General features: G+C 41.4%; 1 protein-coding gene across 3 annotated transcripts in view; it reads left to right on the plus strand.

The window, feature by feature from the left end:
* tenm4 (teneurin transmembrane protein 4) overlaps positions 1 to 27,544 on the plus strand; it is a 2,228,071-nt gene that overhangs the window by 2,188,762 nt on the left and 11,765 nt on the right. For all 3 annotated transcript variants that reach the window (XM_073043455.1, XM_073043454.1, XM_073043453.1), the window contains 3 exons: positions 1,274 to 1,570; positions 2,922 to 4,533; positions 8,054 to 8,196. In XM_073043455.1, the coding sequence (XP_072899556.1) occupies positions 1,274 to 1,570; positions 2,922 to 4,533; positions 8,054 to 8,196 (2,052 nt within the window). The remainder of the gene's footprint in view (positions 1 to 1,273; positions 1,571 to 2,921; positions 4,534 to 8,053; positions 8,197 to 27,544) is intronic.

Consider the following 27,544-nt stretch of genomic DNA (forward strand, 5'->3'; position numbering starts at 1 on the left):
ATTCTTGTTATTTCTCCATATGTAATGCCATTACAGCAGCCTTGTGTTTACATGTAGGCAACCAACCAGTCTATAGCTGTTCTTTAGCTTAAAGATTGCTTCATTTTTCAGTAATGTTTAAAGATTAATTTTAAACATTTTAAAGATTTCAGATCATTGGAACATATAGTGAACTGCATTACTTGTGCAAGTGACCGATTCAGTCCAAGGTTGTGCAAATGTCACCATGCTTCTGGCACCAACATAGCATGCCAACAACTTACTAGTCCGTGTATCTTTTGATTGTGGGAGAAAACGGGAGCACCCAGAGGAAACCATCACAGCCATGGGGAGAATGTAACAAACTCTGCATACAATGGCGAGAACTGAACCCTGATCACTGGTGCCATGCTTCCATAGTATGTATCATTATTAATACAGTGATGCCATTCAACAAAAAATGAAGCTTCTCTTTTGTGGAATGAAGTTTCGAGTCAAAATAGTCAAATTCTACACGGAGACTAATCTCAGAATTTATTAATAACTGTGGAGGTTTAGAAGTATTACTGTGTTTAGCATCTACAATTTCAAAACCATTCCATGGACAGACAGCCTTTACCTTTGTTGGAAAAGCTCTTGACTTAGAAGGAGAGCATGAAGAAAATTTTGCACATCGACTCTCTTTGTTTACAACAGTGTCACTTGCAAATGCAAGTAATTTTCTTCTTTTATAATCAATTCCATAGAGAACTTCAGCTTTCCTTAAACTTTTGAACTTTCAAATTGCCTTACTTTAATTGCTGTGTCTTTCAGGTGAGATGGTTTGCTCCACATAGTCCAATGCAAATAACGATCCCACAGTAGCATTTCTGAACAAAAAGTGGATCTTCTTGGGACATCCTGTGGAGGGAGTAAATATTCTATTATAATTTCATTATAACCCATTTATTTAAGGTGGAAGCAGCTTGAAAATGTGATCAAACTCAACAGGGGTTCACGTTTTTCCACTTTTGTACTTGAGTGCACTCTACGTAATTTATGCAGCAGCAATATGGAACTCAATTCCTTCCAAAGAGAGAGAGTAATCAAAACTCTATAAAATATAAATGGGTTACAAGGAAACTCGTCTATCAATTGTGTGCTCCAATGACATTTTAAGAATTTAAACTATCTTTGCGCAAACAATAACTGAGTTCATAGCTGTACACCACATTTCTGTAACAAACCCAATAGATAGGACTGGTCCAAATTTGAGAGTTAAATGCATGTGTCTGTCTTCCATTTATTTCTACAGGTCCATAGTCGGAATCTGCTCTCTTTGGATTTTGACCGCGTGACTAGAACAGAAAAGATATATGATGACCATCGTAAGTTCACCCTCCGAATCCTGTACGATCAGTTGGGCCGACCTACACTGTGGTCTCCAAGCAGCAAGCTAAATGGTGTGAATGTAACATACTCATCAGCTGGTCTGGTGGCTGGTATCCAGAGAGGAACCATGTCAGAGAGAATCGAATATGACCAAGCAGGCAGGATTGTATCCAGAACATTTGCAGATGGAAAGTCATGGAGCTACACTTATCTGGAAAAGGTATTGTCCTACTACATTGATGTTCATCTCTCTAAGGTAACACAATTTACATTTTGAGAAAGATGAATCAACAATCCACTGATGACCCGCTTTTCCATAAGAGGTTAACACACCTATTGGAGTTTGACAACTGGAATTCTTAATCAAAACACATTTTGAATGCATGGTGAACAGTAATATCATTTAAATAAAGTTACTAGAGGCATAATCCTTCTGTAACCATCAGACAGCCATTGATAAACCATTAGGAGCAATAACCTTAATTACGTAGTTTTTCATTACACTTAATTGTTCCAGATTTCAAATTTTGTCATGAGTGAAATGTAATGCGTGTATCTCTTATAAGCGAACCAAAATGAAAAATACCTACAGGAAAATGAAAATGTTTTCCAAACTCTATTGCTATAATTCTGGTCCTGTTTAGTTTCAGAGTTTTGGATCTTTTAAAATATACTCCACAAGGTTCCGCTATAAACGGCTTCAGCATGGCACAAAAGATAAGTTCTGTAAATATAATTTGCAATGTCACATTTCCCTGGTGGAACTGCATTGTGTTCTGCTGTATCCTCCGAAGTCTGCCTGGTTCATTAAATCTTCACTAGGAATTTATCCCAACAATGTCTGTCACCTAAGGTTCTGTTCTAGAAACTAGTTATTCCAATTGGCATTGGTATAGAACCAGCTTCAAAGTGTCTGGAATAGGTTTTATTATTTTAATAGAGTGAATCGATATCTGTCATGACAATATGATAAGAATCTGAAGAGACATACTGAAACTGAGCTATTAGAATCATAGAAAGTGACTAATCATGTAACTAAATTCTAGATGTAATTAGTTGCCTCAGTGCCTCTCTTCAGAGGTACAAAGGATCAAATATATTTACACATCAGCTGAGCATTTGGAATTTATTTCTTAGGTGATGATGGAAGACTATTGCTCGTGTGTTTAAATCTGGTGAATGTTGTTAAGGAAATGTTTTATGATATAGTTACCAGTCATTCAAAACTGTAAGTGAAACTAATTCATTCTGTTTCATCTTCCTCAGGGAGACGATTGAATATGCAATGTAAATGTGGTTTATATCAGTTAGTGTACTTTAACATACATTGCTAACATGATTTATATAGAGCAGATTAATTTCTTAGCAGTTGTATTCCAAATACCTGTTTAGGCTGAACTACAGATTTAAGTTGCCATGAATTTGAATATATTTTACCTTATAATTAACTAAGCTGATCACGCTGATTGATGTCGTTTTGTGAAAAAACACAAGAAATAGTTAATAGAATTCCTACAATTCATGCTGCATGATAAGTTACCATAAAATATGATTTCTCCTGTTTCTTTTAGTCCTCGGTGTTGCTTCTACATACTCAGAGACAGTACATCTTTGAATTTGACAAAAATGATCGTCTATCCTCTGTAACTATGCCAAATGTAGCTCAGCAAAATCTGGAAACCATCCGTTCTGTGGGCTATTATAGAAACATCTACAACTCACCCGAGGGAAACGCTTCAGTGATTCAGGACTTCACAGAGGATGATCAGCTACTGCAGACTTTATACCTCGGAACAGGACGTCGTGTGCTCTACAAATATGGCAAGCTGTCCAAACTCTCTGAAATCCTTTATGATACCACAAGGATTGGGTACACTTATGATGAAACAGCTGGTATGCTCAAGACTGTCAACTTGCAAAATGAAGGCTTTACTTGCACGATACGTTTCAGGCAAATTGGCCCTCTTATTGACAGGCAAATATTTCGCTTCAGCGAAGAAGGAATGGTGAATGCTCGCTTTGATTACAACTACGACAACAGCTTTCGGGTTACCAGTATGCAACCTGTCATCAATGAGAAACCTTTACCAATTGATCTGTACCAGTATGACGATGTGTCTGGGAAAATCGAACAGTTTGGAAAATTCGGTGTCATTTATTATGACATTAATCAAATCATCACCACTGCAGTGATGACTCACACGAAGCATTTTGATGCATTTGGACGAGTGAAAGAAGTCCAGTACGAAATCTTCAGATCACTCATGTACTGGATGACAGTGCAATATGACAACATGGGCAGAGTGATAAAACGAGAACTGAAGGTTGGCCCCTATGCCAATACATCCAGATATGCTTACGATTATGATGCAGACGGGCAGCTGCAGACCGTATCCTTGAATGACAAACCTCTCTGGCGCTACAGCTATGATTTAAATGGAAATCTCTATTTGCTAAGCCCTGGCAACAGCGCTCGTTTAACTCCACTGAGGTATGACCTGAGAGACCGGATTATTCGCTTGGGAGATATACAGTATAAAGTAGATGCAGATGGGTTCTTGCGCCAAAGAGGCAACATTATCTTTGACTACAATTCAGCCGGTCTTCTTACCAAAGCATACAGTAAAATAAATGGTTGGAGAGTGCACTATCGATACGATGGAGTTGGAAGAAGAGTTTCAAGTAGAACCAGCTATGGGATGTATTTGCAATTCTTCTATGCAGATCTGAGTAACCCTACAAGAGTGACTCATATGTATAATCATACAAGCTCTGAGGTAGCATCTCTATACTATGATCTTCAAGGCCACCTTTTTGCAATGGAGATTAGCAGTGGTGCTGAGTTCTACGTTGCCTGTGACAACACGGGCACGCCATTGGCTGTATTCAGTGCAACCGGTTTAATGATTAAGCAAATCACTTATACCGCGTACGGAGAAATTTATATGGACACAAACCCTGCCTTTCAACTCATTGTGGGCTATCATGGTGGCTTGTATGATCCCCTTACCAAACTGATACACTTTGGGCGGCGAGATTACGATGTGCTTTCTGGACGATGGACGGCCCCTGATCACAGTATTTGGAATCAGCTCAGCAACACTCTTGTACCTTTTAATTTGTACATGTTTAAAAATAACAACCCAGTCAGCAACATACAGGATATCAAATGTTACATGACAGGTGAGAAAGATTATGTATTAATGTTTTAGCGATTAGGTGTTCTGTTTCATGCAGAAAATTGGACTTAGGTAATCCTTAAAGAGCCACATGATGGATGAAGCAGATTCCTCCATTACATTTCAGTGTTTAAAAGCAACACTTATCTAAGACCTGCAATTAATTCATTGTAAAGCAAGCTAACCAGGATTCCCTGATCAATAGCTGGCATGAAATGCGATGCTAATTAAAATAGTTTGTTACTCGCTTGTTTATAATTTATAATACTTACTAAACTATAAATGTTTTATAAGAAGGAGATATTTCTGTATCAGAGAATAGTAGGACAAAATTGCAACTCTTAAATATAATTTTGGAATATCAGTGTAAGTTGTAATAGGAATAATAAAAATTAAAGGAATAACTTAAAATAATAAGAAAGAACAAAGTATGCTTGCTTAAAAGGATTTCAGTTTTATTGCAAGATCTGGAACTAAAGAAAAAATAATTCCCTGCTGCAGAATGCTGTACATACAAGGATATTGTAGTTCTCTAAAATCTTACCATCATTATACAGCATTAACGTGACACGACATTGTTGTTACTTCCAAATGGCTGGTAAGATTGATTCCAGAAATAGACTCAGAGTATCACAGCCAGTGAACGTTACATACTGCAGAATAAGGCAGATTCTATCTCAAGGACAAATTAAAATTAGTGCAGAAAAGATTAATTTGCATTGAAAATATGCTTAAAATGGTCTTGTATTTTGTACTTAGGGTTCACTGAAGTAATTATAGGCCAGTGGGCCATTAGAATTGTCATAGATTAAAAATTAAAGATTAACGATTAGCATTATTTGTCGCATGTACACTGAAAATCGAAATATACAGTGAAACGCATCGTTCTGCGTCCATGACCAACATAGTCCAAGGATTGTGCTGGGGCAGCCCGCAAATGTTGCCGCACTTCCACCAACATAGCACGCCCATAACTCAGCAACCCGAACCCAGCCATACCTCTTTGGAACGTGGGAGGAAATCGAACCACCCTGAGGTAACCTGTGTGGTCATGGGGAAAATGTACAAATTCCTTACGGGGCAGTGTCAGGAGTCAAACACAGATCGGTGATCATTGGCTCTGTAAAGCAACGCTACTGTGCCGGCCAATCATAGACCTTATAACTGTACAGCATAGGGATAAGCCCTATAGTCCACCATGTTTACATCTACCATGCTGCCAAACAAATGAATCCCACCTGCCTGCTCATAGTCTGTACCCTCTTAAATGTGGCTATTGTATCTGCCTTCATCCCTTCCCCTGACAGCATTTCCAGGCACTTAGTACTCTCTGGGTAAAATATAAAGCTTTGCACATCTCCTTTAAACTTCTTCCCTCTCAGTGTAAACCTATACCTTCTACTATTTAACATCTCCAACCTTGAAGAAGGAGTCTGCCCCTCATAATTTTATATACTTCTATCAGGTCATCCCTCAGCCTCTAATGGTCCCAGGGGAAACAATCCAAATTTATCCAATGTATCCTTTTAAGAAGAATCCGCCAATTCAGGCAACATCCAGGTGAGCATTTCTGCAGACTCTCCAGACCCTTCACATTCTTCCACCAGTGCGTTAGCTAAACCTGCATATAATACTCCAAGTATGGTCTAACCAAAATCACTGCAACCTAACTTGACAACAGTGATATTCAATGCTCCAGCCAGTGAATGCAAACATGCCAACTGTGTTCTTTTTTGCCACTTACAGGGAGCAAGAAACTTTCACCCCAAGATCCTTTTTGTACATCAGTGCTCCTAAGGGGCCTGTCATCTCTCCACCTTCCTCACTTTTCACAACTCCAGTAATCTTTGCGTCATCTGCAAACTTAATAATGAAGCAACCTACTTTTCCATCCAGAATATATGATTCCATCAAGTACTGGACACTTAACCACCATAATGTTTTTCAAGACACCTGGCATCTCCCCATTCTTATATCTGCATAACATGTCCTCAAAGATCAACATACCTCTCCCTAATCTCACCTACAACCATGTCCTTTACATTGGTGAATATCAGTGCAAAAGTATTAAGGACCTCACCGACTTATTCTGGCATCAGTTTTCTCCTAGTTCCTTTTCTCTAGCTATTCTCTTGCTATTAACATACATATAAAATACCTTGGGATTCTCTTTAATCTTACCTACCAAGGACATTTCATAGCCTCTTAGCCCTCCTAATCCCTTGTTTTAAGTTATTTCCTGCTTATTTTATCTTCCTCAAGGGCCTTGTGTAATTTCAGCTTCCTAGACCTTACATATTCTACCTTCTTTTTGACTAAACTTACAATATCCCTTGTTATTCGAGGTTTCCGAACCTCGTCAACATGACCTTCCATCCTTAAAGGATCATGCTGGTCTGAACTCAAACCTTTAGAAGATTCTTACATGTCAGAGGTGCATTTACCCCTAAAACTGCTGCTCCAAATCTACTCCAAATCCCAGTTCCTGCCCAATATCATTGTAATTAGCCTTACCTCAATTTAACTTCTTATCCATAACTACCTTAAAATAATAGAATTATGATTACTACTCCTACAGTGCTCCTTAAATTAAACTTCAATCAGCTGTTATATGAAAAATAGTTCTGCTGCAAATCACTAACAACCATAGTACAAGTTTAAACTTCTGAACTCATGCTAGTTGCATTTAGTCCCATCAAAATGTAACGTATTTAAATATTGTGCTGGGCTACAACTTTTAAAAAATATTTTGGGAACCCAGTTTTAAATATAATACACATGAGTAGTGATCTTAGTTTTAATCTCAACCACTGACCTAGAAATGAAATCCAAGTTACTTTAATTCCATCTCGTAAACCGCAGCAGCAGATTAGGCAACTGTTCCAGCCAGAAGTCATCAGCAGATGGAAAAAAAACTCCTCAGCTGATGTTTTGAAAACATTTGCTCTTTTTTTTTACATCCTCACGCAATCCTTTCCCTTTTAATTCCTTGAGTTCAATTTCTTCCTCTGTAGTGATGGGGTGGAGGGTGGTGTTTGCCTAGCTGTTCATTTTCTGTCTTTCTGGTTCTCCCTGAGCATTTCAGACATCTTCTTGCTTACATGAATCAGTTCCTCACTCTTCACTTCAACTCTACTTTTGGACTTCAGCCTTGAAGGAACAAGGAAACGTGTCTTTTTCCTTGTTGTCTCCTTGATAATCTTCTTTTTCAACCTTGATGTAAAACCGGTTAAGACATCTGCTTTCCTTGTATGTACAAGAAATACAACCTGTTTCTAAAAGTAATTTTACAGAGTATAACTTCCCGCCAAATTTGTAACAACTGTTAAATGCCAATTAACATACCATGCATAGAACAGTGTACAATATTCTAAATGCATTCCCACATCTTTAAAGAAAGGTACTAATGACTGTCAAGTTTTCAGTGGTATCCCTGTAATAAGGTGAATAGTTGGCAGGTGTGTGTACATAAATACAATTACAGTCAGAGCTTATGTGATATTTTGTTACTCTGTGTGTAACAGATGTGAACAGTTGGCTGCTGACATTTGGATTCCAGTTGCACAATGTGATCCCAGGATATCCAAAAACAGAAACTTCTTCAATGGAACCTTCCTACGAGCTTCTGAACACTCAGGTGAAAACCCAGCAGTGGGACAATACTAAGGTAACAATCCACAAATGAAAGCCATAGAATATTGTAAAGACAGAAAAGCAACATCCTCTTAAGACATCTGTGGGCACACCAGTTCCAATTAGTATCAATAGACAGCCAATCCTAAAGTTATGTTTATTGTTCATTTATTTATTTTTCTGGTTTTGGGCATTACTGGCAAGGCTGACATTTATTGACTGTGCTAATTATTGAACAGTCTTCTTAAATTGCTGCAGTCCTGCTGAATGTACTCGTACAATTCTATTGGGTAGGAAGTGCTATGACTTTAACCCAGTGACAATAAAGTAACAAGAATTTATTTCCAAGTCAGGCTGGTGTGCACCTTGGAAAGGAGTCTACAAGCAGTGGCATCCCATGCATCTGAAGCTTTTATCCTTCTCAGTGGTAGAGGTTATTAGTTTGGGAGGTACTGTCACAATGGTGTAGGCAAATAATTGTTCTGCACGTTGTAACTGCAGTCGTTCATCACTTGTGGAGTTTAGGGTGGTGAATGCAAAATCAGTGAAGTGGATTGCTTTGTCCTATATGGCAACGAGCTCCTGGAATATTGTTGGAGTTGTCCTCAATCAGACAAGTAGAGAACATTCTGTCGCACTCCTTGTAGATGGTGGAAAGGTTTTGGGGTGTTGGCAGGTGAGACACATATACACAGCCTGTACCTGCTCTTGTCTCTGTGGTTCATCCAGTTGAGCTTATGGTCACGGCAACCGTCAGGTTGTTGATAACAGGCATTCAACAGATAATTCAACCCTTCATTGGAGGTAGCATTGAGAAGCAGTTTGGCACTACAAATCACTACTTACCAACACGTGTCTGGATTTTGTCAATAAAATTGAGCACAGTTCAGTCACCCTCAAACAGTTTGCCTCATGATGGAAGGAAGATCATTGACCAGAATCGAGTTTATTATCACTCGTACATGTTGTTCAGTTTGTTGTTTTGTGGCAGCAGCAGTGCAGTACAAGACATTAAAAGAGCTGCAGAAGTTCCAAACTGTGATGCTGCGATACGTTCTAAGATGTGCTGAGATACATCATCGGAGATTAACCTGGGGTCACTGGCTGTTTTGAGTCATTCAACATCAAACTCTCTTGCCAAGACAACCAAGCCAGGGTCAATCAGGGCCCTGGCTTGTGTCCCAGCAGCACTGGTCCAGAAGTCACACTTCATGATCCATAAGCAACTGCAGGCTCGCTCGGCAGCCTCTGTGGCTGTCCTGTAAAAATCAATAGTGTAAAAGAGTAATAGTGAGGTCATGCTCATGGACCATGCAGAAATCTGAAGGCTGAGTGAAGAAGCTATCCTAAAGCATTGAATGTGGGTCTTTAGGCTCCTGTACCCCCTCACTGATGGTAGTAATGAGAAGAGCAGATATTCCACATGGGGAGGGTCCTTAATGATGGATGTCACCTTCTTGAGGCATTGCCTTTTGAAAATATCCTCAGGGTTGTGGAAATGATGGATGGAAATGATCAAGTCTACAGCTCTCTGCAGCCAACTCCATCATGATCATATCTGCAGCATCTTTCAGTCCCGTGGAATCTCAATACCAGGTGGTGATGCAACCAGTGAAAAATGCTCTTTACTGTACCTCTGTAGATATTTGCTCGAGTCTTTGATGACAATCCAAATCTCCTCCAACTCCTAATGAAGTATAGCCTCCGGCATGCCTTCTTCATGACTGCATTCAGGTCCAGGATAAATCCTCTGTGATGTTGACACCCAGGAACTTGAAGCTGCTCACCCTTTCAATCACTAGCCTCTCAATGAGGACTGCTGTGTGTTCTCCTGACTACCTCTTCTTGCAGAAGGAGACGCAGAGACTCAGGTTCTGAAGTGTAGAACTTAGAACAGTACAGCACAGGAACAAGCACAATGTTATGCCGAACCAATTAAATTTGTAATCAAATGGCTAATTAAACTAATCTCTTCGGCCTACACAATATACATATCCTTCCATATTTCTCAAATTCATGTGTTTATCTAAATGTCTCCTGAAAGTCTCAAATGTTTCTGCCTCTACCATCATCCTTGGCACCCATCACTCTCTGTAAATATACCTTGGCCATCACAACTCCTTTGAAAATACCCCCTCTCACCTTAAATACATGCCCTATGGTATTAGACATTTCAATCCTTGGAAAAAGGTATTATCTATCTACTCTATATATGCCTGTCATATTCTATAAACCTCTCTGAGGACTCCCCTCAGCTCCTCTTTTCCAGTAAAGCCTCATCGTTCTTCCTATAATGCGGTGACCAGAGACCAACACTACCTCCTCCTTTACCTCAAAATACCTTAGCATATCAATATGCTAAGCACTGATCTACCTATCCTTCACGTCCTTAACCTTGGTAAGTAATAATGTAAAGAGCTCATTAAGAACCTCACCCAAGTCCTCCACATCCAAGCAAATGTTCCCTCCTTTACCCTTGATTGATCCTACCCTCTCCCTAGTTATCCTCTTGCTCTTGATGTATGTATAGAATGCCTTGGGATTTCTTTATTCCTACTTGCCAAGAACTTACTATGGCCCCTCCTAGTGTTCCTAATTTTCTGCCCAGAGTTCTTTTCTTCCTTCTTTATAATCCTCAAGGGCTCTGTTTGATTCTAGCTTCCTAAGCTTTACATACTTTTCCTTTTACTCCTTGACTAAATTCATAACCTCTGTCAACATCCAAGGTTCTCTGACCTTACTGTCCTTGTCCTTTTTTCTGGCTGGAATATGCCTGCCCTGTACTCTGTGCAGTTGGCCTTTAAACATCTTCCACATGAAAGATACGGACTTGCCAAAAAACAGCTGTTCCCAGTTAACTCTCTCTAGCTCCTGCCTCATGCTCTGCTGATTTGCCCTGCTCCAATTTAATACTCTCCTGCAAGGTTCATACTTTTCCTACCTATAACTGTGATCACTGTTCCCTAATTGTTGTCACCTGGCCAGGCTCGTCCACAAAACCAAGTCCTGTACAGTCACTCCTCTTGTTGAACTATCTACAGAAACCCACCTAATAAATTCTGCCACATCTAAACCTCTTGTCCCAGTTTATACTGGAGTGTTGTCGTCCCCATGATACCAACCCAATTGTTTTTACACCTTTCCTTAATCTGCTTGCATATAAGTTCCTCATTGTCCTGGTGGCTATTGGGTGGAGGGGGGGTCTGTAGTACAATCCCATCAGAGTGATTGAACCCTTACTACTTTTGAGTTTTACCCATACTGTCTCAGTGGATGAGCCCTCCACCATACCCCTCTGAGTGCAGCTGTGATGTTGTCCCTGATTAGTAGTGCAATTCCCCCACCTCTTTTACCTCCTCTCTATCATTTCTAAAATACTGAAACCCTGGAATATTAAGAACCCATTCCAGTTCCTCTCTCAATCAAGGCTGTGTAATGGCCACAACTTTATAGTTCTATGTACTGATCGATGCTCTAAATTCATCATCTTTACCCATAATACTCCTAGCATTAAAATACACACACTTCAAACTATCCATCCCATCACTTCTATTACTTTGCTCCTGCCTGCCTTTACTAGACCTGACAACTAACTTCCTGTCTATCCCTCCTCTTATGGTTCCGATCCCCCTGCCAAACTACAAGTAGTTTAAACCATACTGATTAGCACTAGCAAACCTCTTAGCCAGGGTATTGGTTCCCCTCCAGTTTAGATGCAACCCATCCCTCTTGTTCAGGTCACCTTTGTGCCAGAAAAGGTTCCAATTATCCAAGAACCTGAAACCCTGCCTCCTGCACCAGTTCCTCAGCCACTCACTCATATGTACTATCATCCTATTCCTCTCCTGACTAGCATGTGGCACTGGGAGTCATCCAGAGGTTACTACCTTGGAGGTCCAACACTCTTTCCTCTTTCCTAACTCTTTATACTCACTGTGACAGGCTACTTCTCTCTTTCTACCAATGTGATTGGTGCCAGTATGCACCACAACCTCTGGCTGCTCACCCTCCCTCTGGAAAATCTTCTGCAGTCACTCTGAGACACCTTGGACCCTGGCACTGGGGAGGCAACATACAATCTTGGTGTCTCTTTCAAAATCCACAGAATCTTCTGTCTGTCCCCCTAACTATCTAATCTCCTATCACTATCGCTCTGTCTGACGTCACCTTTCCCTGCAGAGCCTCAGAACTGACCACAGTGCCACTGGCCTGGCTGCTGCTGCTGTGCCCTGATAGGTCACCCCCTCCAAAGGGGGATATTTGTTGCTAAAGGGAATGGCCACAGAGGAACCCTGCACTGACTGCTTATTCCCCTTACTTCTGGTGATCACTCATCTACTATGTTAACAAGTTCCATTGTTTAAAAAAGGCTCAAAAAGTAAGCCGGGCAATTATAGGCCAGTAAGTTTGACATCGGTAGTAGGTAAATTATTGGAAGGAATACTAAGAGATAGGATCTACAAGTATTTGGATAGACAGGGACTTATTAGAAAAAGTCAGCATGGCTTTGTGCGTGGTAGGTCATGTTTAACCAATCTATTAAGAGTTTTTCAAGTAAGTTACCAGGAAAGTGGATGAAGGGAAGGCAGTGGATATTGTATACATGGACTTCAGTAAGGCCTTTGACGAGGTCCCGCATGGGAGGTTAGTTAGCAAGATTCAGTCGCTAGGTATACATGGTGAGGTAGTAAATTGGATTAGACATTGGCTCAATGGAAGAAGCCAGAGAGTGGTAGTGGAGGATTATTACTCTGAGTGGAGGCCTGTGACTAGTGGTGTGCCACAGGGATTAGTGCTGGGTTCATTGTTATTTGTCATCTATATCAATGATCTGGATGATAATGTGGCAAATTGGATTAACAAATTTGCTGATGATACAAAGATTGGAGGTATAGTGGACAGTGAGGAAGGTTTTCAAAGCTTGCAGAGGGATTTAGACCAGCTGAAGGAATGGGCTGAAAAATGGCAGATGGAGTTTAATGCGGACAAGTGTGAGGAATTGCACTTTGGAAGGTCAAACTAAGGTAGAACATACAAGGTAAATGGTAAGACACTGAGGAGTGCAGTAGAACAGAGGGATCTGGGAGTACAGATACATAATTCCCTAAAAGTGGCGTCACAAGTAGATAGGGTCACAAAGAGAGCTCTTGTTACATTGGCCTTTATAAATCAAAGTATTGAATATAAAAGTTGGAATGTAATAGTGAGGTTGCATAAGACATTGGTGAGACTGAATTTGAAGTATTGTGTGCAGTTTTGGTCACCTAATTACGGCTGCAAAGGTGGAAGGTCAACTGAGGAAGATCTGTACCAGCAAGGCGGCTGGACCGGATGGAGTTTCCCCACGATTACTGAGGGCCTGTGCGACTGAGCTGGGAGAACCACTACAGCGCATCTTCAACATGAGCCTGGAGCAGAGAAGAGTACCCAGACAGTGGAAAACATCCTGTATTGTCCCGGTACCGAAGAAACCACAACCAAAGGAGTTGAATGACTTCAGACCTGTTGCCTTGACGTCGCACGTTATGAAGACCATGGAGCGGCTGATAATACAGAATCTGAGGCCACAAACCAGGCACGCCCAGGATCCTCTTCAGTTTGCGTATAAGGAGAAGGTGGGAGTGGAGGATGCTATCACGTATTTGCTGCACAAATCACTCTCTCACCTAGAGGGGGTCAGTTGTGCTGTGAGGATTACATTCCTTGACTTCTCTAGTGCCTTTAACACCATCCAGCCCAAGATCTTAAGGCACAAACTAACGGAGATGGGAGTAGACTCTCACATGGTGGATTGGATAGTGGACTACTTGACAGATAGACCTCAGTATGTGCGGTTGGGAGACTGTAGGTCTGACACGGTGGTCAGCAGCACAGGAGCGCCGCAGGGAACCGTACTCTCTCCGGTCCTGTTCACCCTGTACACATCAGACTTCCAATATAACTCGGAGTCCTGCCATGTGCAGAAGTTCGCTGATGACACGGCCATAGTGGGGTGTGTCAGGAATGGACAGGAGGAGGAGTATAGGAAACTGATACAGGACTTTGTGATATGGTGCAACTCAAACTACCTGCGTCTCAATATCACCAAGACCAAGGAGATGGTGGTGGACTTTAGGAGATCTAGGCCTCATATGGAGCCAGTGATCATTAATGGAGAATGTGTGGAGCAGGTTAAGACCTACAAGTATCTGGGAGTACAGTTAGACGAGAAGCTAGACTGGACTGCCAACACAGATGCCTTGTGCAGGAAGGCACAAAGTCGACTGTACTTCCTTAGAAGGTTGGCGTCATTCAATGTCTGTAGTGAGATGCTGAAGATGTTCTATAGGTCAGTTGTGGAGAGCGCCCTCTTCTTTGTGGTGGCGTGTTGGGGAGGAAGCTTTAAGAAGAGGGACGCCTCACGTCTTAATAAGCTGGTAAGGAAGGCGGGCTCTGTCGTGGGCAAAGTACTGGAGAGTTTAACATCGGTAGCTGAGCGAAGGGCGCTGAGTAGGCTACGGTCAATTATGGATAACTCTGAACATCCTCTACATAGCACCATCCAGAGACAGAGAAGCAGTTTCAGCGACAGGTTACTATCGATGCAATGCTCCTCAGACAGGATGAAGAGGTCAATACTCCCCAATGCCATTAGGCTTTACAATTCTACCGCCAGGACTTAAGAACTTTTTAAAAGCTATTATTAATGCTTTTTGAGATAGTGATTTAGATGCATATCATATTTTTTACTGAGTTAAGTATTGTATGTAATTAGTTTTGCTACAACAAGTGTATGGGACATTGGAAAAAAAGTTGAATTTCCCCATGGGGATGAATAAAGTATCTATCTATCTATCTATCTATCTATCTATCTATCTATCTAATTACAGGAAGGATATTACTAAGGTTGAAAGAGTGCAGAGAAGGTTTACAAGGATGTTGCCGGGACTTGAGAAACTGAGTTACAGAGAAAGGTTGAATAGGTTAGGACTTTATTCCCTGGAGTGTAGGAGAATAAGGGGTGATTTGATAGAGGTGTATAAAATTATGATGGGTATAAATAGAGTGAATGCAAGCAGACTTTTTCCACTGAAGCTAGAGGAGAAAAAAAAGAGGTCATGGGTTAAGGGTGAAGGGGGAAAAGTTGAAAGGGAACATTGGGGGGGGCTTCTTCATGCAGAGAGTGGTGGGAGTGTGGAATGAGCTGCCAGATGACGTGGTGAATGCGGGCTCACTTTTGACATTTAAGAAAAACTTGGACAGGTATATGGATGAGAGGGGTTTGGAGGGATATGGCTCAGGTGCAGGTCAGTGGAACTAGGCAGAAAAATTGTTCGGCACAGCCAAGAAGGGCCAAAAGTCCTGTTTCTGTGCTGTAATGTTCTATGGTTCTGTGGTTCTACTACCTGGGTCTGACCACCTCAGTAGACATTTCACCCATGAGGATTTCAGCCTCCTGGATGGTCCTGGGTACATCCAGCTCCAGCTGCAGTTCCTTGACCTTGTCAGTCAGGACCTGAAGTTGGATGCACTTCCCACTGATCTAGACAACAGGGAAGCTATTAGGTACCCTGCAAACCCACATCTTACAAGAGGAGCATTCCATTGCCTTAACCATCATCCTGCCTCCACATGTTATAACTCTAACTTCTCAAGCTTAAGTTCTAGCCTAAGCCTGCTTTCATTGAAGCCTGTTGAGCCAAAGCCCGACACTCTGACACCAGCCCACTCCAACAGTAGCCTTTCAGCTTCCACCTCTTCTTTTTATTGGCCCTTGCCAAGTGCTTAAGAGACTGTTGCGATGCAGCCCGCTGAAAAGTCCAGAAAAGCCCCGAGCGCTTTTTTAAACCTCACACGACATTGCCAACAAATGAGTGCTCACGATGACTGCAGCCCACCAACAAATTCCAAAAGGCCCTGAGCTCTTTTTGAACCTCATACTGCCACACCAATGAGTGAATTGTTGACTAAAACTGAGGGGATGATGGTGTTGAATCATGAGCTGTAATTGACAACAGCAACCTGACATATAATTAATTTGCTGTTGTCCAGGTGGTCCAAAGCCGAGTGGGGACCCGGTAAAATTGCATCTGCTCTAAACCTGTTGTGACAGTAAACAAATTGCAATGGGTCCAGACCCTCATTCAGGCAGAAGTTAGTTCTAGCCATGACCAAATCGATGAAGTAGCTAAGGATCTTTGCACTTAGGATATTGTGATAAGCTCCTGCAGTGATGTGCTGGGACTAAGATGATTAACCTCCAACAACCACAGCCAATATTGTTTGTGTGAAGTAATACTCTAATCATTAGAGCTCTTTTTTTACTCATCGACTTCAGATTTACCACAATGCCTTGAGGCCACGTTCGTTAAAATCCTGCTTTGAGTTCTTGATCATTCATTCTCACCTCTTCTCTGGAATTCAGCTCCTCCTTACATATTGAAATAAAGATTGTGTTGAAGTCTGGAGCTGAGTGACCCTGATGAAACCCTGGTGAATAAGAAGTCCTTGGTAGCAGAATTGATGATACCTACTGTCAATTTAATGATGATTGAGAGTAGTCAGCACAGTAGTTATCCAGACAAAATTTATCCTGCAAAATGAATGAGACACACCAGGCTGTTCTTCACATTGAACAAGAAGACGCCAGTTTTTAATCGTTCTGGGCTAGAGTAGCAGGTTACAGCTGAGATACGGTCTGGTCTAGTCCCTTTGCTGAATCAAGTGCTTACAGCCATTCCTTGGTATTAGGTGGAGTGAAAGGAATTGCTGGAGGAATGCTTCTGTAGTGTTAAGGATTGAAGGAGGAAGCTGAGATGGATCATCCATTTGGCATTTCCTTCTACAGATGTTTCAGCCTTGTCTTTACAGTCCCATGCGAGGCCCCACTGTCATTAAAGATGGGTGTGTTCGATGAGATTCCACCCATTTAGTTTAATTTTCCATCAGCATTCATATTTGCAATATTGTGAGCAATTCTAGGCCCTGTAGCTAAGGTGAAATGTGCTGGGCCTGGAGATTGTCCAGATGAGGTTCCCAAGAATGATCCCTGAAATAAAAGGCTTATGAGGAGTATTTGATGTCTCTGGGTCTCTAGTCGATGGAGTTCTGGAGAATGAGGGAAGATCTCATTGAAACCTACCAAATACTGAAATGCTGGATGGAGTGGAAATGGAGAGGATTATCTATTAATATGAGAATTGAGGATCCAAGAAGACTTGGAATAAAGAGTCATTGCTTTAGAACTAACAAATTTCTTCAGACACAGTGTGGTGAATCTTGTGGAATTTGAATTAAGTCATTGGATAAAGTGAAAGTGGATATTGATAGATTCTTTATTGGTAAGACAGTTAATGGTTTTGGGGAGAAAACGGGAGAATGGAGTTTTAAAAAATCAGCTTGAACGGTGGATCAGATTTGATATACGTATTTGTGCCCCTATGCTTTTATGGTCTTATGGTCTTAAGTAACAAAACAACAGAGTTTTGATCTGATTCAATCATTGTGAGATCACTTATCTCTAGGTACTGCAAGCTGCTTTTTCTATTTCACCATCTTCACCAGGTTGGCACCTTATTTCCCAGCATTCTCCTCTCTTCTCATGGAAAGAAGTTGGAAGTCCTTGTCGATATTAGCAGAGTGAGGAAAATGACAGATCACAGCTTACAGATTGCACTAACATACATTCTCGCCACAGTTGACAGACCACAGCACTTCAGAGACCCACAATTCTGGGTTGCCAAATCTGAATCAGAATGAGAATCTGGTTTAATATCACTGCTGTGAAATTTGTTGTTTTGCAGCAGCAGTATATTGCCATACATAATAATTCTAAAAACTATAAATTACAATCAAACTATATATAAAATTAAACTAATTATGTAATGCAAAAAGTGTGCAAAGAAAAAAGATAAACATTGTGAGGTAGTGAACATGGGTTCAGAGATCTGATGGAGAAGGGAAAGAAGCTGTTCCTGAAACACTGAGTGTACATCTCCAGGCTCCCACACCTCCTTCCCAGTGGCAGTATTGAGAAGTGGGCATGTCCTGGGCGATGGGGGTCCCTAATGGTGGATGGCGTCCCCTTGAGGCACCACCCTCCAAAGGTGTTCTGAATGCTGGGAAGGCCAGTGCCTCTGATAGAACTGATAGAGTCCACAACTCTCTGAGCACTTTTCCAATACTGTCCAGTGGCCCCTCCGTACCAGACAGTGCTCTCCATGGCACATCTGCAGAAACATTCCAACTCTCTCCAAACTCACAATGAAGTACAACTGCTGTCATGTCCTCTTTGTAATTGCATCAATATGTTGGGCGCAGGACAGATATAAACCAAGCTGAGACTGTCCTGCACTGTTCTATGTTCTATTCTTAAGAGACATTTAGATAGACACACAAATGTGAGGAAAACAGAAGGATATGGACATTGTGTAGTCAGAAGAGATTCGTTCAGTTAGCCATTTAATTACTAACTTAATCGATTTGGCACAACATTGTGGGCTGAAGGGCCTGTTCTAGTGCTGTACAGTTCTATAAGAAAGATTTCTTCCAGGAAAGAACATGATAAACCTAATGGGTTTTTTTAAAGAGTGTATTCCAGTCATTACTACTTTGTAATTTCACACTGCCTTGGTGATTGTTGGGTTTCGGTTTCTGCGTTATTGGACAGTTAGCAATTGCTTTATATACCAAGTTAATATTATACAATTCATCCATGAGATATGGACAAAATAGAATTTCCAAAAAAAGACAAATACTAGGTAGTGCAGATCTCATATTATACAGTTTCAGTGAATGATCCTCGGACATTAAACTGTAGCCAGTGCAGGTCCATTAAATTTGTAATTTCAAATTAGAAAATTGCAACTACTATGGTAGAAAGTAATTCTAGTAATGAGTTTATCATAAGTGCTTTATCTCAGAATTATAAATACAGAATAAAGAATAACGATTTATCCCTGTGCACTAAGTGGAATGATCTACTGTCATTCTACTCATGGACAATGTAATAATTTTAAAAGAAACTAAACAAACAACTCCAGTTCGCATTCTTTATCCACCTCTGTTTAAATTGTGTAATCATTTAAATCAGCCCAAATGCACTAACCAATTATCATTTCCATTATTGTCAATTACAAGCTTGTTGCTTCCAACATGTTATGTGTTCCCTATATTTCAAACAGAAGCAGGTGTGTACTTGTTAGTTCACACTTCATTAAGATGCAATTCCCGTGCATACTTAATCCCCTTTCACTGATGTCAGGTTATAGCTTGTAGCAGTCGGCAATGACTGCAATAACAAGCGCGTTCTATAAATAAATAGCTCTTCGTTACACTACATTTACGAACTGTACTTAATCTCTCCTATGTGGTGTGATATTACAGCTTCAATAATTTATTTTTAGTCTTGTTCAATAGCACCATTCAAAGCACCAAACTGAATTGCAATTTTGCAAAAATTACACACATCGCAATATTAGATCCCACTTCAGTCTTTTAGCCAGAAACATCAGTGCCCGATATGCTTCAGGTACTGATTAACCCTCCTCAAACTCACCTTCTCCATGCCACACACAGCCACTTCCTCCCTCACTCACTGACTGTTTCTTACTCACATGTTGACTCTCTCTCTCTGCTGACTATCCCTCACAGAGTCTCTCACACTTTCTTCACTTAGTAATTCTTCCTCACTCACACACTGATTCTTCCTCTCACAGACACAGTGACTCTCTAACCCTCCTTCACAAAGTGACTCACTCGCTTCCTCCTCACACACCGACTCTCTTTCTCCTCCCCCATATACTTACTCTCTCTCCCTCACACAGTGACCCACCATCTGCTCTTGCCCACCTCACACGCTGCGTCTCTCTTCCTCTCCCAGACAAGGAGGGGAGGAGTGGAAACTGAGGGATGTTTGAGGCAACGTGAAGGCAGTTAGCAATAATCAGAAAGAGGGATAAGTGATGTTTATGGGTCAGTCTGCATAGTTGTCACCAAGCCTGTATAATCTGCGTTTTCTACAACTTTATGTCTGTTGTCTGCAACTGAGCTGCAATATTTGGAAGATAATTCCATATTTTGTAATCCCTTTTACAACCCCCTAAGATTCCATCTGTGCATGAAACACCTGAGAGGGGTGGCTCTTCTCACCAGCATCCTGACATGATAATTATTGCTCTGTTGGGATGAGAAGTGTGAGGACACCTGCACTCTGCCCCCAGCACAATATTCAGACTATATTGGCTGTTGACAAAATTACGCACTTCAGTGTATATTTTGATATTTCAATGTACACGTGACAAATAGAGCTAATGTTTATCCCTTTAACAAGTTGCATATGTTGGAAATCTGAAATGAGAAACAGAAAATGCTGGAACCGTTCAGCATGTCAGACAGCATCTGGGAAACAGAATTAGTGTTTATGGTCTGACACATGGCAAAGGGTCTCAGAGCTGAAGCATTTTACCTCTGGTAGTCTGTCCACCGATGCAGTCTGAGCCCCTGTGTGTTTCCAGCCTAGATATTCTGCCAATTAACGTTAAATACCTGCTCATGAAACCTTGTGACAGGCTCCGTCATTTCCTTTGTAACCTGAAAGGTCTGAAGGTAAACTGGACCAGATGGACTACACCCAGGGGTTGAGAAACAGGTAGCTGAAGGGATTGTGGAGGCATTAGTAATGATCTTTCAAGAATCACTAGATTCTGGAATGGTTCTGGAATTCTTTCAAGAATCACTAGATTCTGGAATGGTTCTGGAATACACGCTTTAAGAAGGATGGAAGGCAGAAGAAAGGAAGTTATAGACTAGTTAGTCTGACCAGTGTTTGGGAAGATGCTGGAGTCCATTATTGCTACTGCTGTTCAGGAGGCTTTAAACTAATGTGGCAGGGGGATGGGAACAAGTGCAGAGAGACAGAGGGGTGTAAAATGAGGGTAGAAGCAAAAAGTAGTAAGGTGAAAAGTAAAAGTGGCAGGCAGGCAAATCCAGGGCAAAAAGCAAAAAGAGCCACTTTTCAACATAATTGTATAAGGGCTAAGAGTGTTGGAATAACAAGCCTGAAGGCTTTGTGTGTCAATGCGAGGAGCATTCATAACAAGGTGGATGAATTGAATGTGCAGATAGTTATTAATAAATATGTTATAGTTGGGATCACAGAGACATGGCTCCAGGGTGACCAAGGATGGGAGCTCAACATCCAGGGATATTCAATATTCAGGAGGGATAGACAGGAAAGAAAAGGAGGTGGGGTAGCATTGCTGGTTAGAGAGGAGATTAACGCAATAGAAAGGAAGGGCATTAGCCTGGAGGATGTGGAATCGATATGGGTAGAGCTGCATAACACTAAGGGGCAGAAAACGCTGGTGGGAGTTGTGTACAGGCCACCTAACAGTAGTAGTGAGGTTGGGAATGGCATTAAACAGGAAATTAGAAATGAGTGCAATAAAGGAACAGTAGTTATAATGGGTGACTTCAATCTACATATAGATTGGGTGAACCAAATTGGTAAGGGTGCTGAGGAAGAGGATTTCTTGGAATGTATGCGGGATGGTTTTCTGAACCAACATGTTGAGGAACCAACTAGAGAGCAGGCCATTCTAGATTGGGTATTGAGCAATGAGGAAGGGTTAGTTAGCAATCTTGTCGTGCGAGGTCCCTTGGGTAAGAGTGACCATAATATGGTGGAATTCTTCATTAAGATGGAGAGTGACATAGTTAATTCAGAAACAAAGGTTCTGAACTTAAAGAAGGGTAACTTTGAAGGTATGAGATGTGAATTAGCTAAGATAGACTGGCAAATGATACTTAAAGGGTTGACGGTGGATATGCAATGGCAAGCATTTAAAGATCGCATGGATGAACTACAACAATTGTTCATCCCAGTCTGGCAAAAGAATAAACCAGGGAGGGTAGTGCACCTGTGGCTGACAAGGGAAATTAGGGATAGTATCAAGTCCAAAGAAGAAACAAATAAATTAGCAAAAATAAGTGGCACACCTGAGGACTGGGAGAAATTCAGAGACCAGCAGAGGAGGACAAAGGGCTTAGTTAGGAAAAGGAAAAAAGATTATGAGAGAAAGCTGGCAGGGAACATAAAAACTGACTGTAAATGCTTTTATAGATACATGAAAAGAAAAAGATTGGTCAAGACAAATGTAGGTCCTTTACAGTCAGAAGCAGGTGAATTGATCATAGGGAACAAAGACATGGCAGACCAATTAAATAACAACTTTGGTTCTGTCTTCACTGAGGAGGACATAAATAATCTTCCGGAAATAGTAAGGGACTGAGGGTCTAGTGAGATGGAGGAACTGAGGGAAATACATGTTAGTAGGGAAGTGGTGTTAGGTAAATTGAAGGGATTAAAGGCAGGTAAATCCCCAGGGCCAGATGGTCTGCATCCCAGAATGCTTAAGGAAGTAGCCCAAGAAATAGTGGATGCATTAGTGATAATTTTTCAAAACTCCTTAGATTCTGGATTAGTTCCTGAGGATTGGAGGGTGGCTAATGTAACCCCACTTTTTAAAAAAGGAGGGAGAGAGAAACCGGGGAATTATAGACCGGTAAGTCTGACATTGGTGGTGGGGAAAATGCTAGAGTCGGTTATCAAAGATGTGATAACAGCACATTTGGAAAGCCGTGAAATCATCAGACAAAGTCAGCATGGATTTGTGAAAGGAAAATCATGTCTGACGAATCTTATAGAATTTTTTGAAGATGTAACTAGTAGAGTGGATAGGGGAGAGCCAGTGGATGTGGTATATTTAGATTTTCAAAAGGCTTTTGACAAGGTCCCACACAGGAGATTAGTGTGCAAACTTAAAGCACAGGGTATTGGGGGTATGGTATTGATGTGGATAGAGAATTGGTTGGCAGACAGGAAGCAAAGAGTGGGAGTAAACGGGACCTTTTCAGAATGGCAGGCAGTGACTAGTGGGGTACCGCAAGGCTCAGTGCTGGGACCCCAGTTGTTCACAGTTTATATTAATGATTTAGACGAGGGAAAGTTTGCGGATGACACGAAGCTGGGTGGCGGTGTTAGCTGTGAGGAGGATGCTAAAAGGTTGCAGGGTGACTTGGATAGGTTAGGTGAGTGAGTAAATTCATGGCAGATGCAATTTAATGTGGATAAATATGAGGTTATCCACTTTGGTTGCAAGAACAGGAAAACAGATTATTATCTGAACGGTGGCCGATTAGGAAAAGGGGAGATGCAACGAGACCTGGGTGTCATTGTACACCAGTCATTGAAGGTGTGCATGCAGGTACAGCAGGCAGTGAAAAAGGCAAATGGTATGTTGGCATTCATAGCAAAAGGATTTGAGTACAGGAGCAGGGAGGTTCTACTGCAGTTGTACAAGGCCTTGGTGAGACCGCACCTAGAATATTGTATGCAGTTTTGGTCCCCTAATCTGAGGAAAGACATTCTTGCCATAGAAGGAGTACAGAGAAGGTTCACCAGATTGATTCCTGGGATGGCAGGACTTTCATATGATGACTGGATCGACTAGGCTTATACTCACTGGAATTTAGAAGATTGAGGGGGGATCTTATTGAAACGTATAAGATTCTAAAGGGATTGGACAGGCTAGATGCAGGAAGTTTGTTTCTGATGTTGGGGAAGTCTAGAACGAGGGGTCACAGTTTAAGGATAAAGGGGAAGCCTTTTAGGACTGAGATGAGGAAAAACTTCTTCACACAGAGAGTGGTGAATCTGTGGAATTCTCTGCCACAGGAAACAGTTGAGGCTGGTTCATTGGCTATATTTAAGAGGAAGTTAGATATGGCCCTTGTGGCTAAAGGGATCAGGGGGTATGGAGAGAAAGCAGGTACAGGGTTCTGAGTTGGATGATCAGCCATGATCATACTGAATGGCGGTGCAAGCTCGAAGGGCCGAACGGCCTACTCCTGCACCTATTTTCTATGTTTCTATGTTTAAGGATAAAATCTTGGGGTTCTTGGAGGCACATGGTAAAATAGGCCAGAGCCACTGTGATTTCCTTAAGGGGAAATTTTGCCTGATGAATCTGTTGGACATCTTTGAGGAAATAACAAGCTGGATAGAGAAAGAAGAGTCAGTGGATGTTGTTTACTTGAATTTTCAGAAGGCCTTTGACAAGGTGCTGCACATGGGGCTCCTAAATAAGATGAGAGCCCATGGTATTACAGGAAAGATACTAGCATGGATAGAAGATTAACTGACTAGAAGGAGGCTAATGGTGGGAATTAATGGGGTCTTTTCTGTTTGGCTGGTGGTGCAGTGACATCAGCGCCGGACTCCGGAACAGAGGTTCCCTGGTTCGAATCCAGTTGGGCCGTTCCCAAGTATGCTTTTCATCCATGCCAGGTTGAGTGTTGAGCTCGCAACTCAACCTCGTAAAATAAAGAAAAATACTGCGAAATGTCTGTGTGAGGAGTGGCGCGCCACACAGTCTTTCGTTCCGCACCTTGTAAGGCATGAAAATGCCCGACACTGGCCTCTCAGGCCTGAGTCGACATCATCATCATCATCATCATTTCTGTTTGACTGCCAGTGACTAGTGGTGTTCAGCAGAGATTGGTGTTGACACCGCATTTTTTCACATTTTATGTCAACTATTTGGATAACTGAATTGGTGGCTCTGTGGCAAGTTTCTGGACAATATAAAGATAGGTCGAGGGGCAGGTAGACTTAAGAAAGCAGGGAGTCTGCAGAAGGACTTAAACAGAATAGGGGAATAGGCAAAGAAGTGGCAGTTGAAAGACAGTATGTTCATCACTTTGGTAGAAGGAATAAAGGCACAGTCTATTTTCGAAATGGGCAGAAAATTCAAAAATCAGAGGTGCAAAGGGACTTGGAAGTCCACATGCAAGATTCCCTGAAGATTAACCTGCAGGTTGAGTCAGTGGTATGAAAGGCAAATGCAATCTTAACATTTATTTTGAGAGGACTAGAATATAAAAGTAAGGATGTGATGCTGAGGCTTTATGAGGCATTAGTTAGACTGTGCTTGGTGTATTGTGAACAGTTTTGGGCCCCTTATCTAAGAAAGGATGAGCTGGCATTGGAGACCATTCAGAAGATGTTTACAAGAATGATTCTAGGAATGAAAGGGTTAATGTATGAAGAGCTTTTGATGTCTCTGGACCTATACTTGCCAGAGTTTAGAAGAATGCGGGTGCATCTCATTGAATCCTATTGAATATTGAAATATCTACACAGAATGGATGTGGAGAGGATATTTCCTATAGTGGTGGGGGGGGGGGGATCTATGACCAGTAGGCATTGCCTCAGGATAGAGAGGCATCTACTTAGAACAGAGATGAGGAGAAATTTCTTTAACCAGAGATTGGTGAATCTGTAGAATTCATTGCCACAGATGGCTATGGAAGCCAAGTCATTGGATATACTTAAACTGGAAGTTGATAGGTTTTTGATTTTCAGGGTGTTAAAGATTATGAGGAAAAAGCAGGAGAATAGTGTTGGGAGGGATAATAAATCAGCCATGATGGAATGGCAGAACAGCCCTGATGGGCTGAATGGCCCAATTCTGCTCTGATGTTTTATGATCTTTACCAACTGAGATTTTCCAGAATTTGCTGTTTCCTGGAGGAGTAGTACATCAACCAAAATGCCGTCGTTGGATCTGGACCCTCGAATACCTGTTCAGATGCAATTCAGCTTATTGTGGTGCTATATGAAACCCAGGTTGTTTCACATGACATGTGAGCAATGTTTTCCCCCAGCCAATATTGCCAAACAAATGGTTGTCGTCTTCATTCTCCTCCAGATGAAGAAGCTCAAATCAAAATGGTTCATTTCCCTCCATAGATGCTGCCTGGCTTGCTGAGATCCCCCAGCACCTCCGGCATTGCAGCATTCTCCTTATTGTCGCTTATCTTGTTTCTGCATTTGTCTGTCCGCATTCCCTTGCAAAGGATTCAACCGACATCATACAATTTATCTTTCATCATCAAATTAGTCTAGTCCAATGACTAACCAGTAGACTAACAATGACATTTGCAGCAATTGCATCTACAAGTGATAAAGATCAAGATACAACAGCTTATTATTTCCCATTAAACTATCAAACCAAGTCAGATTGCATTCTGTTGAGACAGACTGCCACTCTTCCCAGAACATGTCCAATTTTCAGATTTTTTAATTGAATTAACTTTCAATGTTTTTTTCCCAAGCCCATCCAATCTGCCCCATCAGATTGCAATTCAGCTGGTGAAGATGCACGTCCAGCCCAGAGACTTCCATCCATAAATGTGTAAAAAATTATTGTCTCTCTTGGGCCTCTAGCTCTGTTGGGATACCCTGGCAAATTCCTTTTAAAAAAACATTGCCTTAGGAACTTGAGCTCTCATCAGGTAATCATTCATGCCAGGCAGCTGAAAATGATATTGACTGTTCCTGCTGCTAAAAACACAGTCCAGTTAATTAGAGGCCAATTCATCGATATTTTATAATGCAATAGGGAAGGCACCTGAGTACAGTGAATCTGATAAAATGTCATTACATCTCAGGCTTTTTCAGAAAGCTCTTTTAACATTTAAATTCAATATCTCTCACTTAAGCAATTTAGCTACAACTGAGAATTTAGTTGATTATTTGTTCAACAAGAAGCTACTTCTTGGACACTACAGTTCCTTTATCCACTCTTGCTTTGTCAATAATTATTGGTCATGTCTCTAGTTGCACATTTATTTACAAATGCATCAAAAAGAATCTTGTGTTCCAAATATTTTATAAAGGTGAAGCACAGCAGGTGGACTACTCTACTTCAACCGTTCCTCTGCTCCTCCTTTCTATTCAACCCTTCCTTCGGTGTCAGCAAATTAAAGAGCTGGTCATTGACCTCAACAGGGGTTGGTATACGTGCTTCTGTTTACATCAACGGTGCTGAGGTTGAGAGGGATGGGAGCTTCAAGTTCCTATGAATGAACATCTCCAAAAGCCTGTCCTGTTCCAACCATGTCGATGCAACAGTCAAGAAAGCTCATCAATGCTTCTACTTCTTCAGGAGGCTAAAGAAATTTGACATGTCGCCATCGACCCTAAACAATTTTATTGATGCACCATAGAAAACATCTTTATCTGGTTGCATTACAGCTTGGTAAGGCAACTGCTCTGCCGGTGACACAAAGAAACTGCAGAGAGTTGTGGAAACTGCTCAGCACATCACAGAAGCCAGTTCCCCACCATGACTCTGTCTAAAGTTCCTGCTGCGTCAGTAAAGCAGTTAACAGAACCAAAGACCAAACCCACCCCAGACATTCTCCATTCTCCCTTCTGTCAGAAGATACAAAAGTCTGAAAGCATGTCTCATTAGAGTCAGGGACAGTTTCTGCCCTGCTGTTTCTAGACTGTTGAATGGTTCCCTAGTATAATAAGATAGACTTGAGACCTCACAATC

This window comes from Hemitrygon akajei, chromosome 4, assembly GCF_048418815.1.
Source record: "Hemitrygon akajei chromosome 4, sHemAka1.3, whole genome shotgun sequence".
NCBI lineage: Eukaryota > Metazoa > Chordata > Chondrichthyes > Myliobatiformes > Dasyatidae > Hemitrygon > Hemitrygon akajei.